This window comes from Micromesistius poutassou (genome assembly GCF_964030765.1).
Source record: "Micromesistius poutassou genome assembly, chromosome: 3".
Taxonomy (NCBI): Eukaryota; Metazoa; Chordata; class Actinopteri; order Gadiformes; family Gadidae; genus Micromesistius; species Micromesistius poutassou.
The window spans coordinates 8,485,250-8,509,338 of NC_140273.1; the positions used below are offsets into that span (position 1 = coordinate 8,485,250).

Genomic DNA, 24,089 nt, shown 5'->3' on the forward strand with positions numbered 1-24,089 from the left:
CCCTCCATGCCTCCACTGCAATGCTTTCACTGGGAACAACTGATGTGTTTTCAAAGATCAGTTTCAAGTCCACAACGACTGATCCATTACTAGAAACAAGAAATAGAGGAAAATGATTTTTTCAAGTAAATCATCTCAAGTTTATTTGTCAGAATTTTTATTATTTGTATAATGCATATTTCTGAAAGGGTAAATGACGTCGTTATGATGGTGATTATGACGTTTAATAAAAGATTAAAACAATTATTAAATACGTACCTGAAAGATGTAACTTCACTCCTGGAAAAACTCTGTGGGAAATGTGCTTTGAAGCCTTTGTCTACCTAATGTAGATAATATAATATTGTGATTAATAATCAAATTCATGCAATAATGACTAGAAAATGCAAATGATTGATTTGAGTAAAACGTCAAAAGACCATTAATATCTCACCTCTGTTGTAACATTATTATGAAGGACCTGATATTCTGTGGAAGTAGGGTCTGAGTATTGTTCTATAAATCTCTGCATTAAACTAAATGTCATCTCCAAAGTCCCTTCTTCTGAAGTGTAAGTGGGTCCTGCAGTTATAGTTGTGGGGCCTGCCATTCTTGTTGTGGGTCCTGCAATTCTTATTGTTGGTCTTGCAGTTGTGATAGATCCTGCAATTGTTGTGGTTGGTCCTGCAGTAGTAGACGTTAATCCTGGTATTGGTATTGTTGTTGTTGGTTTAGCAGTTATCGTTGTTTGTCCTGCAGTTGTCGTTGTTGGTCCTGCAGTTGTGGTTGAACGTCGTGCTTGAGAAGTTGTTAGTCCTGCAGTTGTCGTGGTTGGCCCTGCAGTAGTAAATTTAAATCTGGCAGTTCTTGTCAGTCTAACAGTTGTCGTTGTTGGTCTTGCAATTGTTGTTGATCTTGAGGTTTTTCTTGTTGGTCCTGCAGTTTTTGGCATGACTGTAGTAGTTGTGAGTCCTCCTGTAGTCATTGTTCCTCCAGTGGTTGTTGTTGGTTCAGCAGTTGTCATGGTTGGTGCTGTATAAGTGGTTGATGATTCTGCAGTTGTTGTTGGTGCTTCAGTTGTTGTTGCATGTTTTGCTGTCGTAGTTGTTGTTCTTGCAGTTGTTTGTCCTTCTATAGTTACTGTAGTTACAGTAGTTGTGGTTGTTCCTGTAGTTGTTGTCTGCTCAGTAGTTGTCGTTGTTGGTCCTGCTAATTCAGTTTTTTGTCCTGAAGTTGCTGTTCTTGGGCCTGCAGTTGATAAACTTTGTTCCAAGTTCATCAACTTTGTTGGTCCTGCTGTACTAGTTTTTGGTTCAGCAGTTGTAATATTTGGTCCGGCAATTGTTGTGGGTGTTGTTGTAGTAGTTAATGATCCTGCAGATGTTGTTGTTGGTCCTGCATTTTTTGTTGGTCCTGCAGTTTTCGTCGTTGGTCCTTCAGTTGTAGATGTTTGTCCTGCAGTTGTCATTGTTGGTCCTTCAGTGGTAGATGTTAGTCCTACAGTTGTCATTGTTGGTACTTCAATTGTCATTGTTGGTCCTGCAGTTATTGTTGCTGGTCCTGCAGTTGATTTTCTTTGTCCAGAAATTGTCATTTTTGCTGATTTGTTTGCTGCAGTTGTCGTCGTTGGTGCGGCACTTCTTTTCGTTGTTGTTGCACCAGTTGTTGTCGTTGGTGCAGCACTTCTTGTCGTTGTTGTTGCACGAGTTGTTGTTTTTGGTGGAGCAGTTGTTGTTTCAGCTGTTGTCATCGTTGGTTCATCAGTTGTCGTCTTTGGTGCATCAGTTGTTGTCTTTGGTGTAGCCGTTGTTGTTGTTGTTGTTGGTGGAGAAGTTCTTGTCGTTGGTACAGCAGTTGTCGTTGTTGGTGCAGCAGTTGTTGTCGTTAGTGCAGCAGTTGTTTTCGTTGGTGCCGCACTTGTTGTCGTTGGTGCCACAGTTGTTGTCGTTGGTGCAGCAGTTGTTGTCGTTGGGGCAGCAGTTGTCATTGTTGCAGCAGTTGTTGTTGGTGTGGAAGTTGTTGTTGTTGGTGTAGCATTTGTTGTTGTTGTTGGTGCAGAAGTTGTTGTTGTTGTTTCAACAGTTGTTGTTGTTGCAGCAGTTGTTGTCATTGGTTCAGCAATTGTTGTCGTTGGTTCAGCAGTTGTTGTTGTTGGTACAGCAATTGTTGTTGGTGCAGCAGTTGTTGTTGGTGCAGAAGTTGTTTTTGTTGTTGCAGCAGTTGTTGTCATTGGTGCCGCAGTTGTCGTCGTTGAAACAGCAGTTGTCGTCTTTGGTGCAGCAGTTGTTGTCGTTGCTGCAGCAGTTGTCGTTGTTGGTGCAGCAGTTGTTGTTGTTGTTGGTGCAGCACTTAATTTCGTTGTTGTTGCACCAGTTGTTGTCGTTGGCACAGTTGTTGTTGTTGTTGGTGCAGCACTTCTTGTCGTTGTTGCACGAGTTGTCGTCGTTGGTGCAGCAGTTGTTGTTGTTGGTGCAACAGTTGTTGTCGTTGGTGCTGCAGTTGTCGTTGGTGCAGCAGTTGTCGTTGTTGGTGCAGCAGTTGTTGTTGTTGGTGGAGCAATTGTTGTTGTTGCAGCTGTTGTCGTTGTTGGTGCAGCAGTTGTTGTCGTTGGTGCATCAGTTGGTGTAGTCGGTCCAGCAGTTGTCGTTGTTGGTGCCAAAGTTGTTGTCTTTGGTGCCGCAGTTGTCGTCATTGGTGCATCAGTTGTCGTCTTTGGTGCATCAGTTGTTGTCATTGGTGCAGCCGTTGTTGTTGTTGTTGTTGCAGCAGTTGTTGTCGTTGGTGCAGCAGTTGTCATTGTTGGTGCAGCAGTTGTTTTCGTTGGTGCAGCAGTTGTTGTCGTTGGTGCAGCAGTTGTCATTGTTGGTGCAGTAATTGCTGTCCTTGGTGAAGCAGTTGTTGTCGTTGGTGCAGCAGTTGTAGTTGTTGGTGCAGCACTTCTTGTCGTTGTTGTTGCAGGAGTTGTCGTCGTTGGTGCAGCAATTGTCGTTGTTGGTGCAGAAGTTGTTATCGTTGGTGCAGCAGTTGTCGTTGTTGCAGCAGTTGTTGTTGGTGCGGAAGTTGTTGTAGTTGGTGCCGCATTTGTTGTTGTTGTTGGTGCAGAAGTTGTTGTTGTTGGTGCAGCAGTTGTTGTTGGCGCAGCAGTTGTTGTCGTTGGTGCCGCAGTTGTTGTTGGTGCAGAAGTTGTTTTTGTTGTTGCAGCAGTTGTTGTCATTGATGCCGCAGTTGTAGTCGTTGGTGCGGCACTCCTTTTCGTTGTTGTTGCACCAGTTGTTGTCGTTGGTGCAGTTGTTGTTGTTGGTGCAGCACTTCTTGTCGTTGTTGTTGCACGAGTTGTTGTTGTTGGTGGTGCAGTTGTTGTTGCAGCTGTTGTCGTCGTTGGTTCATCAGTTGTCGTCTTTGGTGCATCAGTTGTTGTCATTGGTGTAGCCGTTGTTGTTGTTGGTGGTGGAGAAGTTGTTGTCGTTGGTGCAGCAGTTGTCGTTGTCGTTGTTGGTGCAGCAGTTGTTTTCATTGGTGCCGCATTTGTTGTCGTTGGTGCCGCAGTTGTCGATGGTGCAGAAGTTGTCGTTGGGGCAGCAGTTGTCGTTGTTGCAGCAGTTGTTGTTGGTGCGGAAGTTGTTGTTGTTGGTGCAGAAGTTGTTGTTGTTGTTGCAGCAGTTGTTGTTGTTGCAGCAGTTGTTGTCGTTGGTTCAGCAATTGTTGTCGTTTGTTCAGCAGTTGTTGTTCTTGGTACATCAATTGTTGAAGGTGCAGCAATTGTGGTCATTGGTGCAGCAGTTGTTGTTGGCGCAGAAGTTGTTTTTGTTGTTGCAGCAGTTGTTGTCATTGGTGCCGCAGTTGTCGTCGTTGAAACAGCAGTTGTTGTTTTTGGTGCAGCAGTTGTTGTCGTTGCTGCAGCAGTTGTCGTTGTTGGTGCAGCAGTTGTTGTTGTTCTTGGTGCAGCACTTATTTTCGTTGTTGTTGCACCAGTTGTTGTCGTTGGTGCAGCAGTTGTCGTTGTTGGTGCAGCATTAGTTGTTGTTGGTGCCAAAGTTGTTGTCGTTGGTACCGCAGTTGTTGTGGTTGGTGCATCAGTTGTTGTCTTTGGTGCATCAGTTGTTGTCGTTGGTGCAGCAGTTGTAGTTATTGTTGCAGCAGTTGTGGTCCTTAGTGCAGCAGTTGTCATTGTTGGTGCAGCAGTTGTTGTCGTTTGTGCAACTGTTATCGTCGTTGGTGCAGCAATTGTCTTTGTTGGTGCGACAGTTTTTGTCGTTGGTGCTGCAGTTGTCGTCTTTGGTGCAACCGTTGTTGTCGTTGCAGCAGCATTTGCCGTTGTTGGTGTAGCATTTATTGTTGTTGCAGTTGGTTCAGCAGTTGTAGCTGTTGGTGCAGCAGTTGTTGTTGTTGGTGCAGCAGTTGTTGTTGGTGCTGTAGTTGTTGTTGTTGGTGCAACAGTTGTTGTTGGTGCCGCAGTTGTCGTTGTTGGTGCAGCTTTTGTCGATGTTGGTTTCGAAGTTGTCGTTGTTGGTGAAGAAGTTGTTGTTGTTGGTGCAGCAGTTGTTGGTGCCGCAGTTGTCGTTGTTGGTGCAGCTGTTGTCGATGTTGGTTTAGAAGTTGTAGTTGTTGGTGCAGAAGTTGTTGTTGTTGGTGCAGCAGTTGTTGGTACAGCAGTTGTCATTGTTGGGGCAGCAGTTGTTGTCGTTGGTGAAGCAGTTGTCGTCTTTGGTGTATCAGTTATAGTCGTTGGTGCACAAGTTGTTGGTGTTGGTGCAGCAGTTGTCGTTGTTGGTGCTGCAGTTGTCGTTGTTGGGGCAGCAGTTGTTGTCGTTGGTGAAGCAGTTGTCGTCGTTGGTGCAGCAGTTGTTGTCGTTGGTGAAGCAGTTGTCGTCTTTGGTGTATCAGTTATAGTCGTTGGTGCACAAGTTGTTGGTGTTGGTGCAGCAGTTGTCGTTGTTGGTGCTGCAGTTGTCGTTGTTGGTCCAGCAGTCGTTGTCCTTGGTGTAGCAGTTGTTGTCGTTGGTGCAGCACTTGTTGTCGTTGGTTCAGCATTTGTTATTGGTGCAGCAATTGTTGTCGTTGGTGCAGCAATTGTTGTTGTTGGTGCAGCAGTTGTTGTCTTTGGTGCAGAAATTGTGGTTGTTGGTGCAGCAGTTGTTGTAGTGGGTGTAGCAGTTGTTGTCGTTGGTACAGCAGTTGTTGTTGTGGGTCTTGCAGTTATTTTGGTGGGTCCAGCAGTTGTGGTTGTTGGTCCTTCAGTAGTTGTAGTGGGTGCAGTAGTTGTTGTTGTTGGTCCGGCATTTGTTGTTGCTGCAGCAATTGTTGTCGTTGGTGCAGCATTTCTTGTCGTTGGTCCAGCAGTTGTTGTCGTTGGTGCAACAGTTGTTGTTGTTGGTGCAGCAGTTGTTGTAGTGGGTGCAGCAGTTGTTGTTGGTGCAGCAGTTGTTGTTGTGGGTCTTGCAGTTATTTTGGTGGGTCCAGCAGTTGTTGTTGTTGGTCCTGAAGTTGTCGTTGGTCCAGCAGTTGTTGACGTTGGTGCAGCAGTTGTTGTTGGTGCATCAGTTGTTGTCGTTGGTGCAGCAGTTGTTGTGGGTCCTGCAGATGTTTTGGTGGGTCTAAGAGTTGTGGTGGTTGGTTCTGCAGTTGCCGTTGTTGCTGCAGCAGTTGTTGTCGTTGGTGCAGCATTTGTTGTCGTTGGTCGAGCAGTTGTCGTCGTATGTGTAGCAGTTGTTGTCGTTAGTGCAGCAGTTGTTGTTGTGGGTCCTGCAGTTATTGTGGTGGGTCCAGCAGTTGTGGTCATTGGTGCAGCAGTTGTTGTTGTTGGTCCTGAAGTTTTTGCTGCAGCAATTGTTGTCGTTGGTGCAGCAGTTCTTGTTGTTGGTTCAGCAGTTGTTGTTGTTGGTGCAGCAATTGTTGTTGTTAGTGCAGCAGTTGTCGTTGGTGCAGCAGTTGTTGTGGGTCCTGCAGATGTCGTGGTGGGTCCAGGAGTTGTGGTTGTCGGTTCTGCAGTTGTCGTTGTTGCTGCAGCAGTTGTTGTCGTTGGTGCAGCATTTGTTGTCGTTGGTCGAGCAGTTGTCGTCGTATGTGTAGCAGTTGTTGTCGTTAGTGCAGCAGTTGTTGTTGTGGGTCCTGCAGTTATTGTGGTGGGTCCAGCAGTTGTCGTTGTTGGTCCTGAAGTTGTCGTTGTTGGTGCAACAGTTGTTGTTGTTTGTGTAGCAGTTGTTGTCATTGGTGCAGCAGTTGTTGTTGTGGGTCTTGCAGTTATTGTGGTGGGTCCAGTAGTTGTGGTCATTGGTGCAGCAGTTGTTGTTGTTGGTCCTGAAGTTTTTGCTGCAGCAATTGTTGTCGTTGGTGCAGCAGTTCTTGTTGTTGGTTCAGCAGTTGTTGTTGTTGGTGCAGCAATTGTTTTCGTTGGTGCAGCAATTGTTGTTGTTAGTGCAGCAGTTGTCGTTGGTGCAGCAGTTGTTGTGGGTCCTGCAGATGTCGTGGTGGGTCCAGGAGTTGTGGTTGTCGGTTCTGCAGTTGTCGTTGTTGTTGCAGCAGTTGTTGTCGTTGGTGCAGCATTTGTTGTCGTTGGTCGAGCAGTTGTCGTCGTTTGTGTAGCAGTTGTTGTCGTTAGTGCAGCAGTTGTTGTTGTGGGTCCTGCAGTTATTGTGGTGGGTCCAGCAGTTGTCGTTGTTGGTTCTGAAGTTGTCGTTGTTGGTGCAACAGTTGTTGTTGTTTGTGTAGCAGTTGTTGTCATTGGTGCAGCAGTTGTGGTGGGTGCAGCGGTTGTCGTTGGTGCAGCAGTTGTTGTCATTGGTGCAGCAGTTGTTGTGGGCCCTGCAGATGTTGTGGTGGGTCCAGCAGTTGTGGTGGTTGGTCCTACAGTTGTCGTTGTTGCTGGAGCAGTTGTTGTCGTTGGTTCAGCAGTTGTTGTTGTTGGTGCAGAAATTGTTGTCGTTGGTGCAGCAATTGTTGTCGTTGGTGCAGCAATTGTTGTTGTTAGTGCAGCAGTTGTCGTTGGTGCAGCAGTTGTTGTGGGTCCTGCAGATGTCGTGGTGGGTCCAGGAGTTGTGGTTGTCGGTTCTGCAGTTGTCGTTGTTGTTGCAGCAGTTGTTGTCGTTGGTGCAGCATTTGTTGTCGTTGGTCGAGCAGTTGTCGTCGTTTGTGTAGCAGTTGTTGTCGTTAGTGCAGCAGTTGTTGTTGTGGGTCCTGCAGTTATTGTGGTGGGTCCAGCAGTTGTCGTTGTTGGTTCTGAAGTTGTTGTCATTGGTGCAGCAGTTGTGGTGGGTGCAGCGGTTGTCGTTGGTGCAGCAGTTGTTGTCATTGGTGCAGCAGTTGTTGTGGGCCCTGCAGATGTTGTGGTGGGTCCAGCAGTTGTGGTGGTTGGTCCTACAGTTGTCGTTGTTGCTGGAGCAGTTGTTGTCGTTGGTTCAGCAGTTGTTGTTGTTGGTGCAGAAATTGTTGTCGTTGGTGCAGCAATTGTTGTCGTTGGTTCAGCAGTTGTGGTTGTTGGTCCTTCAGTAGTTGTAGTGGGTGCAGTAGTTGTTGTTGTTGGTCCGGCATTTGTTGTTGCTGCAGCAATTGTTGTCGTTGGTGCAGCATTTCTTGTCGTTGGTCCAGCAGTTGTTGTCGTTGGTGCAACAGTTGTTGTTGTTGGTGCAGCAGTTGTTGTAGTGGGTGCAGCAGTTGTTGTTGGTGCAGCAGTTGTTGTTGTGGGTCTTGCAGTTATTTTGGTGGGTCCAGCAGTTGTTGTTGTTGGTCCTGAAGTTGTCGTTGGTCCAGCAGTTGTTGACGTTGGTGCAGCAGTTGTTGTTGGTGCATCAGTTGTTGTCGTTGGTGCAGCAGTTGTTGTGGGTCCTGCAGATGTTTTGGTGGGTCTAAGAGTTGTGGTGGTTGGTTCTGCAGTTGCCGTTGTTGCTGCAGCAGTTGTTGTCGTTTGTGCAGCAGTTGTTGTCGTTGGTGCAGCAGTTGTTGTTGTGGGTCTTGCCGTTATTGTGGTGGGTCCAGCAGTTGTGGTCATTGGTGCAGCAGTTGTTGTTGTTGGTCCTGAAGTTTTTGCTGCAGCAATTGTTGTCGTTGGTGCAGCAGTTCTTGTTGTTGGTTCAGCAGTTGTTGTTGTTGGTGCAGCAATTGTTGTTGTTAGTGCAGCAGTTGTCGTTGGTGCAGCAGTTGTTGTGGGTCCTGCAGATGTCGTGGTGGGTCCAGGAGTTGTGGTTGTCGGTTCTGCAGTTGTCGTTGTTGCTGCAGCAGTTGTTGTCGTTGGTGCAGCATTTGTTGTCGTTGGTCGAGCAGTTGTCGTCGTATGTGTAGCAGTTGTTGTCGTTAGTGCAGCAGTTGTTGTTGTGGGTCCTGCAGTTATTGTGGTGGGTCCAGCAGTTGTCGTTGTTGGTCCTGAAGTTGTCGTTGTTGGTGCAACAGTTGTTGTTGTTTGTGTAGCAGTTGTTGTCATTGGTGCAGCAGTTGTTGTTGTGGGTCTTGCAGTTATTGTGGTGGGTCCAGTAGTTGTGGTCATTGGTGCAGCAGTTGTTGTTGTTGGTCCTGAAGTTTTTGCTGCAGCAATTGTTGTCGTTGGTGCAGCAGTTCTTGTTGTTGGTTCAGCAGTTGTTGTTGTTGGTGCAGCAATTGTTTTCGTTGGTGCAGCAATTGTTGTTGTTAGTGCAGCAGTTGTCGTTGGTGCAGCAGTTGTTGTGGGTCCTGCAGATGTCGTGGTGGGTCCAGGAGTTGTGGTTGTCGGTTCTGCAGTTGTCGTTGTTGTTGCAGCAGTTGTTGTCGTTGGTGCAGCATTTGTTGTCGTTGGTCGAGCAGTTGTCGTCGTTTGTGTAGCAGTTGTTGTCGTTAGTGCAGCAGTTGTTGTTGTGGGTCCTGCAGTTATTGTGGTGGGTCCAGCAGTTGTCGTTGTTGGTTCTGAAGTTGTTGTCATTGGTGCAGCAGTTGTGGTGGGTGCAGCGGTTGTCGTTGGTGCAGCAGTTGTTGTCATTGGTGCAGCAGTTGTTGTGGGCCCTGCAGATGTTGTGGTGGGTCCAGCAGTTGTGGTGGTTGGTCCTACAGTTGTCGTTGTTGCTGGAGCAGTTGTTGTCGTTGGTTCAGCAGTTGTTGTTGTTGGTGCAGAAATTGTTGTCGTTGGTGCAGCAATTGTTGTCGTTGGTTCAGCAGTTGTGGTTGTTGGTCCTTCAGTAGTTGTAGTGGGTGCAGTAGTTGTTGTTGTTGGTCCGGCATTTGTTGTTGCTGCAGCAATTGTTTTCGTTGGTGCAGCATTTCTTGTCGTTGGTCGAGCAGTTGTCGTCGTTGGTATAGCAGTTGTTGTCGTTAGTGCAGCAGTTTTTGTCTTTGGTGCAGCAATTGTTGTCATTGGTTCAGCAGTTGTTGTTGCTGCAGTAATTGTTGTCGTTGGTGCATCATTTGTTGTCGTTGGTCCAGCAGTTGTTGTCGTTGGTGTAGCAGTTGTTGTCGTTGGTACAGCAGTTGTTGTCGTTGGTTCAGCAGTTGTTGTTGTTGGTGCAGAAATTGTTGTCGTTGGTGCAGCAATTGTTGTCGTTTGTTCAGCAGTTGTGGTTGTTGGTCCTTCAGTAGTTGTTGTTGTTGGTCCGGCATTTGTTGTTGCTGCAGCAATTGTTGTCGTTGGTGCAGCATTTCTTGTCGTTGGTCCAGCAGTTGTTGTCGTTGGTGCAGCAGTTGTTGTTGTTGGTGCAGCAGTTGTTGTAGTGGGTTCAGCAGTTGTCGTTGGTGCAGCAGTTGTTGTTGTGGGTCTTGCAGTTATTGTGGTGGGTCCAGCAGTTGTTGTTGTCGGTCCTGAAGTTGTCGTTGGTCCAGCAGTTGTTGACGTTGGTGCAGCAGTTGTTGTCGTTGGTTCAGCAGTTGTTGTCGTTGGTTCAGCAGTTGTTGTCATTGGTACAGCAGTTATTGTCGTTGGTGCAGCAGTTGTTGTTTGTGGTGCAGCAGTTGCTGTTGTTGGTCCTGCAGTTGTTGTTACTGCAGCAATTGTTGTCGTTGGTGCAGGATTTGTTGTTGTTGGTCCAGCAGTCGTTGTCGTTGGTGTAGCAGTTGTTGTCGTTGGTGCAGCATTTGTTGTTGTTGGTTCAGCAGTTGTTGTTGGTGCAGCAATTGTTGTCGTTGGTGCAGCAATTGTTGTTGTTGGTGCAGCAGTTGATGTCGTTGGTGCAGCAATTGTGGTTGTTGGTCCTTCAGTAGTTGTAGTGGTTGCAGCATTTGTTCTTGGTCCGGTAGTTGTTGTTGATGCAGAAATTGTGGTTGTTGGTGCAGCAGTTGTTGTAGTGGGTGTAGCAGTTGTTGTCGTTGGTGCAGCAGTTGTTGTTGTGGGTCTTGCAGTTATTTTGGTGGGTCCAGCAGTTGTCGTTGTTGGTCCTGAAGTTGTTGTTGCTGCAGCAATTGTTGTCGTTGGTGCATCATTTGTTGTCGTTGGTCCAGCAGTTCTTGTCGTTGGTGTAGCAGTTCTTGTCGTTGGTACAGCAGTTGTTGTCGTTGGTTCAGCAGTTGTTGTTGTTGGTGCAGAAATTGTTGTCGTTGGTGCAGCAATTGTTGTCGTTGGTTCAGCAGTTGTGGTTGTTGGTCCTTCAGTAGTTGTAGTGGGTGCAGTAGTTGTTGTTGTTGGTCCGGCATTTGTTGTTGCTGCAGCAATTGTTTTCGTTGGTGCAGCATTTCTTGTCGTTGGTCGAGCAGTTGTCGTCGTTGGTATAGCAGTTGTTGTCGTTAGTGCAGCAGTTTTTGTCTTTGGTGCAGCAATTGTTGTCATTGGTTCAGTAGTTGTTGTTGCTGCAGTAATTGTTGTCGTTGGTGCATCATTTGTTGTCGTTGGTCCAGCAGTTGTTGTCGTTGGTGTAGCAGTTGTTGTCGTTGGTACAGCAGTTGTTGTCGTTGGTTCAGCAGTTGTTGTTGTTGGTGCAGCAATTGTTGTCGTTGGTGCAGCAATTGTTGTCGTTTGTTCAGCAGTTGTGGTTGTTGGTCCTTCAGTAGTTGTTGTTGTTGGTCCGGCATTTGTTGTTGCTGCAGCAATTGTTGTCGTTGGTGCAGCATTTCTTGTCGTTGGTCCAGCAGTTGTTGTCGTTGGTGCAGCAGTTGTTGTTGTTGGTGCAGCAGTTGTTGTAGTGGGTTCAGCAGTTGTCGTTGGTGCAGCAGTTGTTGTTGTGGGTCTTGCAGTTATTGTGGTGGGTCCAGCAGTTGTTGTTGTTGGTCCTGAAGTTGTCGTTGGTCCAGCAGTTGTTGACGTTGGTGCAGCAGTTGTTGTCGTTGGTTCAGCAGTTGTTGTCGTTGGTTCAGCAGTTGTTGTCATTGGTCGAGCAGTTGTCGTCGTATGTGTAGCAGTTGTTGTCGTTAGTGCAGCAGTTGTTGTTGTGGGTCCTGCAGTTATTGTGGTGGGTCCAGCAGTTGTGGTCATTGGTGCAGCAGTTGTTGTTGTTGGTCCTGAAGTTTTTGCTGCAGCAATTGTTGTCGTTGGTGCAGCAGTTCTTGTTGTTGGTTCAGCAGTTGTTGTTGTTGGTGCAGCAATTGTTGTTGTTAGTGCAGCAGTTGTCGTTGGTGCAGCAGTTGTTGTGGGTCCTGCAGATGTCGTGGTGGGTCCAGGAGTTGTGGTTGTCGGTTCTGCAGTTGTCGTTGTTGCTGCAGCAGTTGTTGTCGTTGGTGCAGCATTTGTTGTCGTTGGTCGAGCAGTTGTCGTCGTATGTGTAGCAGTTGTTGTCGTTAGTGCAGCAGTTGTTGTTGTGGGTCCTGCAGTTATTGTGGTGGGTCCAGCAGTTGTCGTTGTTGGTCCTGAAGTTGTCGTTGTTGGTGCAACAGTTGTTGTTGTTTGTGTAGCAGTTGTTGTCATTGGTGCAGCAGTTGTTGTTGTGGGTCTTGCAGTTATTGTGGTGGGTCCAGTAGTTGTGGTCATTGGTGCAGCAGTTGTTGTTGTTGGTCCTGAAGTTTTTGCTGCAGCAATTGTTGTCGTTGGTGCAGCAGTTCTTGTTGTTGGTTCAGCAGTTGTTGTTGTTGGTGCAGCAATTGTTTTCGTTGGTGCAGCAATTGTTGTTGTTAGTGCAGCAGTTGTCGTTGGTGCAGCAGTTGTTGTGGGTCCTGCAGATGTCGTAGTGGGTCCAGGAGTTGTGGTTGTCGGTTCTGCAGTTGTCGTTGTTGTTGCAGCAGTTGTTGTCGTTGGTGCAGCATTTGTTGTCGTTGGTCGAGCAGTTGTCGTCGTTTGTGTAGCAGTTGTTGTCGTTAGTGCAGCAGTTGTTGTTGTGGGTCCTGCAGTTATTGTGGTGGGTCCAGCAGTTGTCGTTGTTGGTTCTGAAGTTGTCGTTGTTGGTGCAACAGTTGTTGTTGTTTGTGTAGCAGTTGTTGTCATTGGTGCAGCAGTTGTGGTGGGTGCAGCGGTTGTCGTTGGTGCAGCAGTTGTTGTCATTGGTGCAGCAGTTGTTGTGGGCCCTGCAGATGTTGTGGTGGGTCCAGCAGTTGTGGTGGTTGGTCCTACAGTTGTCGTTGTTGCTGGAGCAGTTGTTGTCGTTGGTTCAGCAGTTGTTGTTGTTGGTGCAGAAATTGTTGTCGTTGGTGCAGCAATTGTTGTCGTTGGTGCAGCAATTGTTGTTGTTAGTGCAGCAGTTGTCGTTGGTGCAGCAGTTGTTGTGGGTCCTGCAGATGTCGTGGTGGGTCCAGGAGTTGTGGTTGTCGGTTCTGCAGTTGTCGTTGTTGTTGCAGCAGTTGTTGTCGTTGGTGCAGCATTTGTTGTCGTTGGTCGAGCAGTTGTCGTCGTTTGTGTAGCAGTTGTTGTCGTTAGTGCAGCAGTTGTTGTTGTGGGTCCTGCAGTTATTGTGGTGGGTCCAGCAGTTGTCGTTGTTGGTTCTGAAGTTGTTGTCATTGGTGCAGCAGTTGTGGTGGGTGCAGCGGTTGTCGTTGGTGCAGCAGTTGTTGTCATTGGTGCAGCAGTTGTTGTGGGCCCTGCAGATGTTGTGGTGGGTCCAGCAGTTGTGGTGGTTGGTCCTACAGTTGTCGTTGTTGCTGGAGCAGTTGTTGTCGTTGGTTCAGCAGTTGTTGTTGGTGCAGAAATTGTTGTCGTTGGTGCAGCAATTGTTGTCGTTGGTTCAGCAGTTGTGGTTGTTGGTCCTTCAGTAGTTGTAGTGGGTGCAGTAGTTGTTGTTGTTGGTCCGGCATTTGTTGTTGCTGCAGCAATTGTTGTCGTTGGTGCAGCATTTCTTGTCGTTGGTCCAGCAGTTGTTGTCGTTGGTGCAACAGTTGTTGTTGTTGGTGCAGCAGTTGTTGTAGTGGGTGCAGCAGTTGTTGTTGGTGCAGCAGTTGTTGTTGTGGGTCTTGCAGTTATTTTGGTGGGTCCAGCAGTTGTTGTTGTTGGTCCTGAAGTTGTCGTTGGTCCAGCAGTTGTTGACGTTGGTGCAGCAGTTGTTGTTGGTGCATCAGTTGTTGTCGTTGGTGCAGCAGTTGTTGTGGGTCCTGCAGATGTTTTGGTGGGTCTAAGAGTTGTGGTGGTTGGTTCTGCAGTTGCCGTTGTTGCTGCAGCAGTTGTTGTCGTTTGTGCAGCAGTTGTTGTCGTTGGTGCAGCAGTTGTTGTTGTGGGTCTTGCCGTTATTGTGGTGGGTCCAGCAGTTGTGGTCATTGGTGCAGCAGTTGTTGTTGTTGGTCCTGAAGTTTTTGCTGCAGCAATTGTTGTCGTTGGTGCAGCAGTTCTTGTTGTTGGTTCAGCAGTTGTTGTTGTTGGTGCAGCAATTGTTGTTGTTAGTGCAGCAGTTGTCGTTGGTGCAGCAGTTGTTGTGGGTCCTGCAGATGTCGTGGTGGGTCCAGGAGTTGTGGTTGTCGGTTCTGCAGTTGTCGTTGTTGCTGCAGCAGTTGTTGTCGTTGGTGCAGCATTTGTTGTCGTTGGTCGAGCAGTTGTCGTCGTATGTGTAGCAGTTGTTGTCGTTAGTGCAGCAGTTGTTGTTGTGGGTCCTGCAGTTATTGTGGTGGGTCCAGCAGTTGTCGTTGTTGGTCCTGAAGTTGTCGTTGTTGGTGCAACAGTTGTTGTTGTTTGTGTAGCAGTTGTTGTCATTGGTGCAGCAGTTGTTGTTGTGGGTCTTGCAGTTATTGTGGTGGGTCCAGTAGTTGTGGTCATTGGTGCAGCAGTTGTTGTTGTTGGTCCTGAAGTTTTTGCTGCAGCAATTGTTGTCGTTGGTGCAGCAGTTCTTGTTGTTGGTTCAGCAGTTGTTGTTGTTGGTGCAGCAATTGTTTTCGTTGGTGCAGCAATTGTTGTTGTTAGTGCAGCAGTTGTCGTTGGTGCAGCAGTTGTTGTGGGTCCTGCAGATGTCGTGGTGGGTCCAGGAGTTGTGGTTGTCGGTTCTGCAGTTGTCGTTGTTGTTGCAGCAGTTGTTGTCGTTGGTGCAGCATTTGTTGTCGTTGGTCGAGCAGTTGTCGTCGTTTGTGTAGCAGTTGTTGTCGTTAGTGCAGCAGTTGTTGTTGTGGGTCCTGCAGTTATTGTGGTGGGTCCAGCAGTTGTCGTTGTTGGTTCTGAAGTTGTTGTCATTGGTGCAGCAGTTGTGGTGGGTGCAGCGGTTGTCGTTGGTGCAGCAGTTGTTGTCATTGGTGCAGCAGTTGTTGTGGGCCCTGCAGATGTTGTGGTGGGTCCAGCAGTTGTGGTGGTTGGTCCTACAGTTGTCGTTGTTGCTGGAGCAGTTGTTGTCGTTGGTTCAGCAGTTGTTGTTGTTGGTGCAGAAATTGTTGTCGTTGGTGCAGCAATTGTTGTCGTTGGTTCAGCAGTTGTGGTTGTTGGTCCTTCAGTAGTTGTAGTGGGTGCAGTAGTTGTTGTTGTTGGTCCGGCATTTGTTGTTGCTGCAGCAATTGTTTTCGTTGGTGCAGCATTTCTTGTCGTTGGTCGAGCAGTTGTCGTCGTTGGTATAGCAGTTGTTGTCGTTAGTGCAGCAGTTTTTGTCTTTGGTGCAGCAATTGTTGTCATTGGTTCAGCAGTTGTTGTTGCTGCAGTAATTGTTGTCGTTGGTGCATCATTTGTTGTCGTTGGTCCAGCAGTTGTTGTCGTTGGTGTAGCAGTTGTTGTCGTTGGTACAGCAGTTGTTGTCGTTGGTTCAGCAGTTGTTGTTGTTGGTGCAGAAATTGTTGTCGTTGGTGCAGCAATTGTTGTCGTTTGTTCAGCAGTTGTGGTTGTTGGTCCTTCAGTAGTTGTTGTTGTTGGTCCGGCATTTGTTGTTGCTGCAGCAATTGTTGTCGTTGGTGCAGCATTTCTTGTCGTTGGTCCAGCAGTTGTTGTCGTTGGTGCAGCAGTTGTTGTTGTTGGTGCAGCAGTTGTTGTAGTGGGTTCAGCAGTTGTCGTTGGTGCAGCAGTTGTTGTTGTGGGTCTTGCAGTTATTGTGGTGGGTCCAGCAGTTGTTGTTGTCGGTCCTGAAGTTGTCGTTGGTCCAGCAGTTGTTGACGTTGGTGCAGCAGTTGTTGTCGTTGGTTCAGCAGTTGTTGTCGTTGGTTCAGCAGTTGTTGTCATTGGTACAGCAGTTATTGTCGTTGGTGCAGCAGTTGTTGTTTGTGGTGCAGCAGTTGCTGTTGTTGGTCCTGCAGTTGTTGTTACTGCAGCAATTGTTGTCGTTGGTGCAGGATTTGTTGTTGTTGGTCCAGCAGTCGTTGTCGTTGGTGTAGCAGTTGTTGTCGTTGGTGCAGCATTTGTTGTTGTTGGTTCAGCAGTTGTTGTTGGTGCAGCAATTGTTGTCGTTGGTGCAGCAATTGTTGTTGTTGGTGCAGCAGTTGATGTCGTTGGTGCAGCAATTGTGGTTGTTGGTCCTTCAGTAGTTGTAGTGGTTGCAGCATTTGTTCTTGGTCCGGTAGTTGTTGTTGATGCAGAAATTGTGGTTGTTGGTGCAGCAGTTGTTGTAGTGGGTGTAGCAGTTGTTGTCGTTGGTGCAGCAGTTGTTGTTGTGGGTCTTGCAGTTATTTTGGTGGGTCCAGCAGTTGTCGTTGTTGGTCCTGAAGTTGTTGTTGCTGCAGCAATTGTTGTCGTTGGTGCATCATTTGTTGTCGTTGGTCCAGCAGTTCTTGTCGTTGGTGTAGCAGTTCTTGTCGTTGGTACAGCAGTTGTTGTCGTTGGTTCAGCAGTTGTTGTTGTTGGTGCAGAAATTGTTGTCGTTGGTGCAGCAATTGTTGTCGTTGGTTCAGCAGTTGTGGTTGTTGGTCCTTCAGTAGTTGTAGTGGGTGCAGTAGTTGTTGTTGTTGGTCCGGCATTTGTTGTTGCTGCAGCAATTGTTTTCGTTGGTGCAGCATTTCTTGTCGTTGGTCGAGCAGTTGTCGTCGTTGGTATAGCAGTTGTTGTCGTTAGTGCAGCAGTTTTTGTCTTTGGTGCAGCAATTGTTGTCATTGGTTCAGTAGTTGTTGTTGCTGCAGTAATTGTTGTCGTTGGTGCATCATTTGTTGTCGTTGGTCCAGCAGTTGTTGTCGTTGGTGTAGCAGTTGTTGTCGTTGGTACAGCAGTTGTTGTCGTTGGTTCAGCAGTTGTTGTTGTTGGTGCAGCAATTGTTGTCGTTGGTGCAGCAATTGTTGTCGTTTGTTCAGCAGTTGTGGTTGTTGGTCCTTCAGTAGTTGTTGTTGTTGGTCCGGCATTTGTTGTTGCTGCAGCAATTGTTGTCGTTGGTGCAGCATTTCTTGTCGTTGGTCCAGCAGTTGTTGTCGTTGGTGCAGCAGTTGTTGTTGTTGGTGCAGCAGTTGTTGTAGTGGGTTCAGCAGTTGTCGTTGGTGCAGCAGTTGTTGTTGTGGGTCTTGCAGTTATTGTGGTGGGTCCAGCAGTTGTTGTTGTTGGTCCTGAAGTTGTCGTTGGTCCAGCAGTTGTTGACGTTGGTGCAGCAGTTGTTGTCGTTGGTTCAGCAGTTGTTGTCGTTGGTTCAGCAGTTGTTGTCATTGGTACAGCAGTTATTGTCGTTGGTGCAGCAGTTGTTGTTTGTGGTGCAGCAGTTGCTGTTGTTGGTCCTGCAGTTGTTGTTACTGCAGCAATTGTTGTCGTTGGTGCAGGATTTGTTGTTGTTGGTCCAGCAGTCGTTGTCGTTGGTGTAGCAGTTGTTGTCGTTGGTGCAGCATTTGTTGTTGTTGGTTCAGCAGTTGTTGGTGCAGCAATTGTTGTCGTTGGTGCAGCAATTGTTGTTGTTGGTGCAGCAGTTGATGTCGTTGGTGCAGCAATTGTGGTTGTTGGTCCTTCAGTAGTTGTAGTGGTTGCAGCATTTGTTCTTGGTCCGGTAGTTGTTGTTGGTGCAGAAATTGTGGTTGTTGGTGCAGCAGTTGTTGTAGTGGGTGTAGCAGTTGTTGTCGTTGGTGCAGCAGTTGTTGTTGTGGGTCTTGCAGTTATTTTGGTGGGTCCAGCAGTTGTCGTTGTTGGTCCTGAAGTTGTCGTTGGTGCAGCAGATGTTGATGTTGGTGCAGCATTTGTTTTCAATGGTCCAGCAGTTGTTGTCGTTAGTTCAGGCATTGTTCTCGTTGGTTCAGCAGTTGTTGTCGTTGGTGAAGCAATTGTTGTAGTTGGTGCAACAGTTGTTGTCGTTGGTGCAGCAATTGTTGTCGTTGGTGCAGCAGTTGTCGTTGTTGGTGCAGCAGTTGTTGTTGTTGGTGTAGCAGTTGTTGTTGGTGTAGCAGTTGTCATTGGTGCAGCAGCTGTGGTTGTTGGTCCTGCGGGAGTTGTGGTGGGTACAGCAGTTGTCGTTGGTGCAGTAGTTGTTGTGGGCCCTGCAGATGTTGTGGTGGGTCCATCAGTTGTAGTGGTTGGTTCTGCAGTTGTTTTTGCTGTAGAAATTGTTGTTGTTGGTGAAGCAATTTTTGTCGTTGGTCCAGCAATTGTTGTCGTTGGTGCAGAAGTTGTTATTGTTGGTGCAGCAGTTGTTGTAGTGGGTGCAGCAATTGTTGTTGTTGGTCCTGCAGTTGTTGTCGTTGGTGCATCAGTTGTTGTCGTTGGTGTAGCATTTGTTGTCGTTGGTGTGGCAGCCGTTGTTGTTGGTTCAGAAGTTGTTGTCGTTGGTGCAGCGATTGTTTTTGTTGGTGCAGCAATTGTTGTCGTTGGTGCAGAAGTTGTTGTTAATGATTCAGCAGTTGCCATTGTTGGTGCAGCAGTTGTCGTAGGTGCAACATTTGCTGTCGTTGGTCGAGCAGTTGTCATTGTTGGTGTATCAGTTGTTGTCTTTGGTGCAGCAGTTGTTATGGGCCCAGCAGATATTGTTGTGGGACCTGCAGTTATTGTGGTGGGTCCAGCAGTTGTCATTGTTGGTCCTGGAGTTGTCATTGTTGGTGCAGCAGTTCTTGTTGGTGCAGCAGTTTTTGTCCTTGATGCAGCAGTTGTTGTGGGCCCTGCAGATGTCGTGGTGGGTCCAGCAGTTGGGGTGGTTTGTCCTGCAGTTGTCGTTGTTGCTGCAGCAGTTGTTTTTGTTGGTGCAGCATCTGTTGTCATTGGTGCTGCAGTTGTTGTCGTTAGTGCAGCAGTTGTTTTCGTTGGTCCAGCAGTTGTCGTCGTCGGTGTAGCAGATGTTGTCGTTGGTGCAGCAGTTGTTGTCGTTGGTGCAGTAGTTGTTGTTGTGGGTCCTGCAGTTATTGTGGTGGGTCCAGCAGTTGTCGTTGTTGGTGCAACAGTTCTTGTTGTTGGTATTGCAGTTATTGTCATTGGTGCAGCAGTTGTGGTGGGTGCACCAGTTGTCTTTGGTGTAGCAGGTGTTGTCGTTGGTGCAGCAGTTGTTGTCGTTGGTGTAGCAGTTGTTGTCATTGGTGCAGCCGTTGTGGTGTGTGCACCAGTTGATGTTGGTGCTGCAGTTGTTGTAATTGGTGCAGCAGTTGTTGTGGGCCCTGCAGATGTTGTGGTGGGTCCAGCAGTTGTGGTGGTTGGTCCTGCAGTTGTCCTTGTTTTCGTTGGTCCAGCAGTAGTTGTAGTGGGTGCAGCAGTTGTTGTTGTTGGTCCTGCAGTTGTTTTTGCTGCAGCAATTGATGTCGTTGGTCGAGCAGTTGTTGTCGTTGGTGCAGCAGTTGTTGATGTTTGCGAAGCAGTTGTTTTCGGTGGTCCAGCAGTTTTTGTCGTTGGTAAAACAGTTGTTTTCGGTGGTCCAGCAGTTGTTGACATTGGTGCAGCAGCTGTTGTCGTTGGTCCTGCAGTTTTTTTGGTGGGTCCAGCAGTTGTCGTTGTTGGTCCTGAAGTTGTCGTTGGTGCAGCAGTTGTTGATGTTGGTGCAGAAGTTGTTTTTGTTTGTCCAGCAGTTGTTGTCGTCAGTGTAGCAGTTGTTGTCGTTGGTGCAGCAGTTGTTTTCTTTGGTCCAGCAGTAGTTGTACTGGGTTCAGCAGTTGTTGTTGTTGGTCCTGCAGTTGTTGTTGCTGCAGCAATTGTTGTCATTGGTTGAGTAGTTGTTGTCGTTGGTGCAGCAGTTGTTGATGTTTGCGAAGCAGTTGTTTTCGGTGGTCCAGCAGTTTTTGTCGTTGGTAAAACAGTTGTTTTCGGTGGTCCAGCAGTTGTTGACATTGGTGCAGCAGCTGTTGTCGTTGGTCCTGCAGTCTTTTTGGTGGGTCCAGCAGTTGTCGTTGTTGGTCCTGAAGTTGTCGTTGGTGCAGCAGTTGTTGATGTTGGTGCAGAAGTTGTTTTTGTTTGTCCAGCAGTTGTTGTCGTTGGTTCAACAGTTGTTGTGGGTACTGCAAATGTTGTGGTGGGTCCAGCAGTTGGTGTTGGTGCAGCAGTTGTTGTCGTTAGTGCAGCAGTTGTTTTTGTTGGTCCAGCAGTTGTTGTCGTCAGTGTAGCAGTTGTTGTCGTTGGTGCAGCAGTTGTTTTCGTTGCTACAGCAGTTGTTGTTATGGGTCCTATAGTTATTGTGGTGGGTCCAGCAGTTGTCGTTGTTGGTGCAACAGTTGTTGTTGTTGGTGTAGCAGTTGTTGTCATTGGTGCAGCAGTTGTGGTGGGTGCAGCAGTTGTTGTTGGTGCAGCAGTTGTTGTAATTGGTGCAGCAGTTGTGGGCCCTGCAGATGCTGTGGTGGGTCCAGCAGTTGTGGTGGTTGGTCCTGCAGTTGTCCTTGTTGCTGCAGCAGTTATTGTCGTTGGTGCAGCAGTTGTTTTCGTTGGTCCAGCAGTAGTTGTACTGGGTGCAGCAGTTGTTGTTGTTGGTCCTGCAGTTGTTGTTGCTGCAGCAATTGTTGTCATTGGTTGAGTAGTTGTTGTCGTTGGTGCAGCAGTTGTTGATGTTGGTGAAGCAGTTGTTTTCGGTGGTCCAGCAGTTTTTGTTGTTGGTAAAACAGTTGTTTTCAGTGGTCCATCAGCTGTTGTCGTTGGTCCTGCAGTTATTTTGGTGGGTCCAGCAGTTGTCGTTGTTGGTCCTGCAGTTGTTGATGTTGGTGCAGAAGTTGTTGTCGTTGGTTCAACAGTTGTTGTGGGTACTGCAAATGTTGTGGTGGGTCCAGCAGTTGGTGTTGGTGCAGCAGTTGTTGTCGTTAGTGCAGCAGTTGTGGTTGTTGCTCCTCCAGTAGTTGTAGTGGGTGCAGCAGTTGTTGTCGTTGGTTCAGCAGTTGTTGTTGTTGGTGAAGCAGTTGTTGTAGTGGGTTCAGCAGTTGCTGTTGTTGGTCCTGCAGTTGTTTTTGCTGCAGCAATTGTTGTCGTTGGTGTAGCGGTTGTTGTCGTTGGTGCAGCAGTTGTTGATGTTGGTGAAGCAGTTGTTTTCGGTGGTCCAGCAGTTTTTGTCGTTGGTAAAAGATTTGTTTTCGGTGGTCCAGCAGTTGTTGATGTTGGTGCAGCAGCTGTTGTCGTTGGTCCTGCAGTTATTTTGGTGGGTCCAGCAGTTGTCGTTGTTGGTCCTGAAGTTGCCGTTGGTGCAGCAGTTGTTGATGTTGGTGCAGAAGTTGTTTTCGTTCGTCCAGCAGTTGTTGTCATTGGTTCAACAGTTGTTGTGGGTACTGCAAATGTTGTGGTGGGTCCAGCAGTTGGTGTTGGTGCAGCAGTTGTTGTCGTTAGTGCAGCAGTTGTTTTCGTTGGTCCAGCAGTTGCTGTCGTCGGTGTAGCAGTTGTTGTTGTTGGTCCTGAAGTTGTTGTTGCTGCAGCAATTGTTGTCGTTGGTGCAGCAGTTCTTGTTGTTGGTTCAGCAGTTGTTGTCGTTGGTGCATCAATTGTTTTCGTTGGTGCAGCAATTGTTGTTGTTGGTGCAGCAGTTGTCGTTGGTGCAGCAGTTGTTGTCATTGGTGCAGCAGTTGTGGTTGTTGCTCCTCCAGTAGTTGTAGTGGGTGCAGCAGTTGTTGTTGTTGGTCCGGCAGTTGTTTTTGCTGCAGCAATTTTTGTCGTTGGTGCAGCAGTTGTTGTCGTTGGTCCAGCAGTTGTTGTCGTTGGTGCAGCAGTTGTTGTTGTTGTTGGTGAAGCAGTTGTTGTAGTGGGTGCAGCAGTTGTTGTTGTTGGTCCTGCAGTTGTTGTTGCTGCAGCAATTGTTGTCGTTGGTGCAGCGGTTGTTGATATTGGTGAATCAGTTGTTTTCGGTGGTCCAGCAGTTTTTGTCGTCGGTAAAACAGTTGTTTTCGGTGGTCCAGCAGTTGTTGACGTTGGTGCAGCAGCTGTTGTCGTTGGTCCTGCAGTTATTTTGTTGGGTCCAGCAGTTGTCGTTGTTGGTCCTGAAGTTGTCGTTGGTGCAGCAGTTGTTGATGTTGGTGCAGAAGTTGTTTTCGTTCGTCCAGCAGTTGTTGTCGTTGATTCAACAGTTGTTATGGGTACTGCAAATGTTGTGGTGGGTCCAGCAGTTGGTGTTGGTGCAGCAGTTGTTGTCGTTAGTGCAGCAGTTGTTTTCGTTGGTCCAGCAGTTGCTGTCGTCGGTGTAGCAGTTGTTGTTGTTGGTCCTGAAGTTGTTGTTGCTGCAGCAATTGTTGTCGTTGGTGCAGCAGTTCTTGTTGTTGGTTCAGCAGTTGTTATCGTTGGTGCAGCAATTGTTTTTGTTGGTGCAGCAATTGTTGTTGTTGGTGCAGCAGTTGTCGTTGGTACAGCAGTTGTTGTCATTGGTGCAGCAGTTGTGGTTGTTGCTCCTCCAGTAGTTGTAGTGGGTGCAGCAGTTGTTGTTGTTGGTCCGGCAGTTGTTTTTGCTGCAGCAATTTTTGTCGTTGGTGCAGCAGTTGTTGTCATTGGTCCAGCAGTTGTTGTCGTTGGTGCAGCAGTTGTTGTTGTTGGTGAAGCAGTTGTTGTAGTGGGTGCAGCAGTTGTGGTGGTTGGTCCTGCATTTGTCGTTGTTGCTGCAGCAGTTGTTGTCATTTGTGCAGCAGTTGTTGTCGTTGGGACAGCAGTTGTTGTCGTTGGTGCAACAGTTGTTGTCGTTGGTGCAACAGTTGTGCTTGTTGGTCTTTCAGTAGTTGTAGCGGGTGCAGCAGTTGTTGTTGTTGGTCCTGCAGTTGTTGTTGCTGCAGCAATTGTTGTCGTTGGTGCAGCGGTTGTTGTTGTTGGTCCAGCAGTTGTTGTTGTTGGTGCAGCAGTTGTTGTTGTTGGTGCAGCAGTTGTTATAGTGGGTGCAGCAGTTGTTGTTGTTGGTCCTGCAGTTGTTGTTGCTGCAGCAATTGTTGTCGTTGGTGCAGCAGTTGTTGTCGTTTGTCCAGCAGTTGTTGTCGTTGGTGCAGCAATAGTTGTCGTTGTTTTTGGTGTAGCAATTGATGTCGTTGGTGCAGCAGTTGTTTCCGTTGTTGCAGCAATTGTTGTTGGTCCTGCAGTTGTCGTTGTTGGTACAGTTGTTGTGGTTGTTGGTGCAGCACTTGTCATTGTTGGTCCTGCAGTTGTCGTAGTTGGTGCAGCAGTTATGGTTGTTGGTGCAGCAGCTGTCGTCGTTGGTGCAGCAGTTGTGGTTGTTGGTGCAGCAGTTGTCGTTGTTGTTCTAGCAGTTGTCGTTGTTGGTCCTGAAGTTGTCGTTGTTGGTCCTGAAGTTGTCGTAGTTGGTGCAGCAGTTGTTGTTGGTGCAGCAGTTGTGGTTGTTGGTGCAGCATCTGTTGTCATTGGTGCAGCAGTTGTTGTCATTGGTGTAGCAGTTGTTTTCGTTGGTCCAGCAGTTGTTGTCGTTGGTTCAGCAGTAGTTGTCATTGGTGCAGCAGTTGTTGTCGTTGGTGCAGCAGTTGTTGTTGTGGGTCCTTCAGTTATTGTGGTGGTTCCAGCAGTTGTCGTTGTTGGTCCGGAAGTTGTCTTTGTTGGTGCAGCAGTTGTTGTTGGTGCAGCAGCTGTGGTTGTTGGTCCTGCAGTAGTTGTGGTGGTTGCAGCAGTTGTCGTTGGTGCAGCAGTTGTTGTCATTGGTGCAGCAGTTGTTGTGGGCCCCGCAGATGTTGTGGTGGGTCCAGCAGTTGTGGTGGTTGGTCCTGCATTTCTCCTTGTTGCTGCTGCAGTTGTTGTCGTTGGTGCAGCAGTTGTTGTCGTTGGTGCAGCAGTTGTTGTTGTTGGTGCAGCAGTTGCTGTAGTGGGTGCAGCAGTTGTCCTTATTGGTCCTGCAGTTGTTGTTCCTGCAGCAATTGTTGTCGTTGATGCAGCAGTTGTTGTCGTTGGTCCAGCAGTTGTTGTCGTTGGTTCAGCAGTTGTTGTGGGCCCTGCAGATGTTGTGGTGGGTCCAGCAGTTTTGGTGGTTTGTCCTGCAGTTCTCGTTGTTGCTGTAGCAGTTGTTGTGGTTAATGGTTCAGCAGTTGTCGTGTGTCCAGCTGTAGTAGTTGTTGGTGCTGCACTAATTATTGATGGTCTGACAGTAGTAGCGGCGAGTCCTGCAGTAATAATGGTTGGTCCTATTGTTATGGTTGTGGTTGTAGTGTCATGATTACTTGTCACAATAGTGGATATGTCAACATTAAGGTTAACAAAGCGACTGGATATTGAGTCCCTCCATGCCTCCACTGCAATGCTTTCACTGGGAACAACTGATGTGTTTTCAAAGATCAGTTTCAAGTCCACAACGACTGATCCATTACTAGAAACAAGAAATAGAGGAAAAGGATTTTTTCAAGTAAATCATCTCAAGTTTATTTGTCAGAATTTTTATTATTTGTATAATGCATATTTCTGAAAGGGTAAATGACGTCGTTATGATGGTGATTATGACGTTTAATAAAAGATTAAAACAATTATTAAATACGTACCTGAAAGATGTAACTTCACTCCTGGAAAAACTCTGTGGGAAATGTGCTTTGAAGCCTTTGTCTACCTAATGTAGATAATATAATATTGTGATTAATAATCAAATTCATGC

General features: G+C 47.5%; 3 protein-coding genes across 3 annotated transcripts in view; all 3 read right to left on the reverse strand.

Annotated features, from left to right (window-relative positions):
- Nucleotides 1-589, reverse strand: part of LOC311340421 (uncharacterized protein) — a gene marked incomplete at both ends in the record, with an annotated part of 28,783 nt that extends 28,194 nt beyond the window's left edge. The window contains one exon of the mRNA XM_084465324.1: nt 583-589. Within this exon, the coding sequence (XP_084321450.1) occupies nt 583-589 (7 nt within the window). The remainder of the gene's footprint in view (nt 1-582) is intronic.
- Nucleotides 1-24,089, reverse strand: part of LOC311340553 (uncharacterized protein) — a gene marked incomplete at both ends in the record, with an annotated part of 158,966 nt that overhangs the window by 130,102 nt on the left and 4,775 nt on the right. The window lies entirely within an intron of this gene.
- On the reverse strand, nt 1,525-22,882 carry LOC311340422 (uncharacterized protein; the record flags this gene model as incomplete). Its single annotated transcript, XM_084465325.1, has 7 exons — nt 1,525-1,539; nt 1,892-3,004; nt 3,815-4,291; nt 16,976-17,044; nt 17,735-17,839; nt 19,592-19,684; nt 22,139-22,882. 7 exons carry the CDS (start codon nt 22,880-22,882, stop codon nt 1,525-1,527), a joined length of 2,616 nt encoding a protein of 871 aa, XP_084321451.1.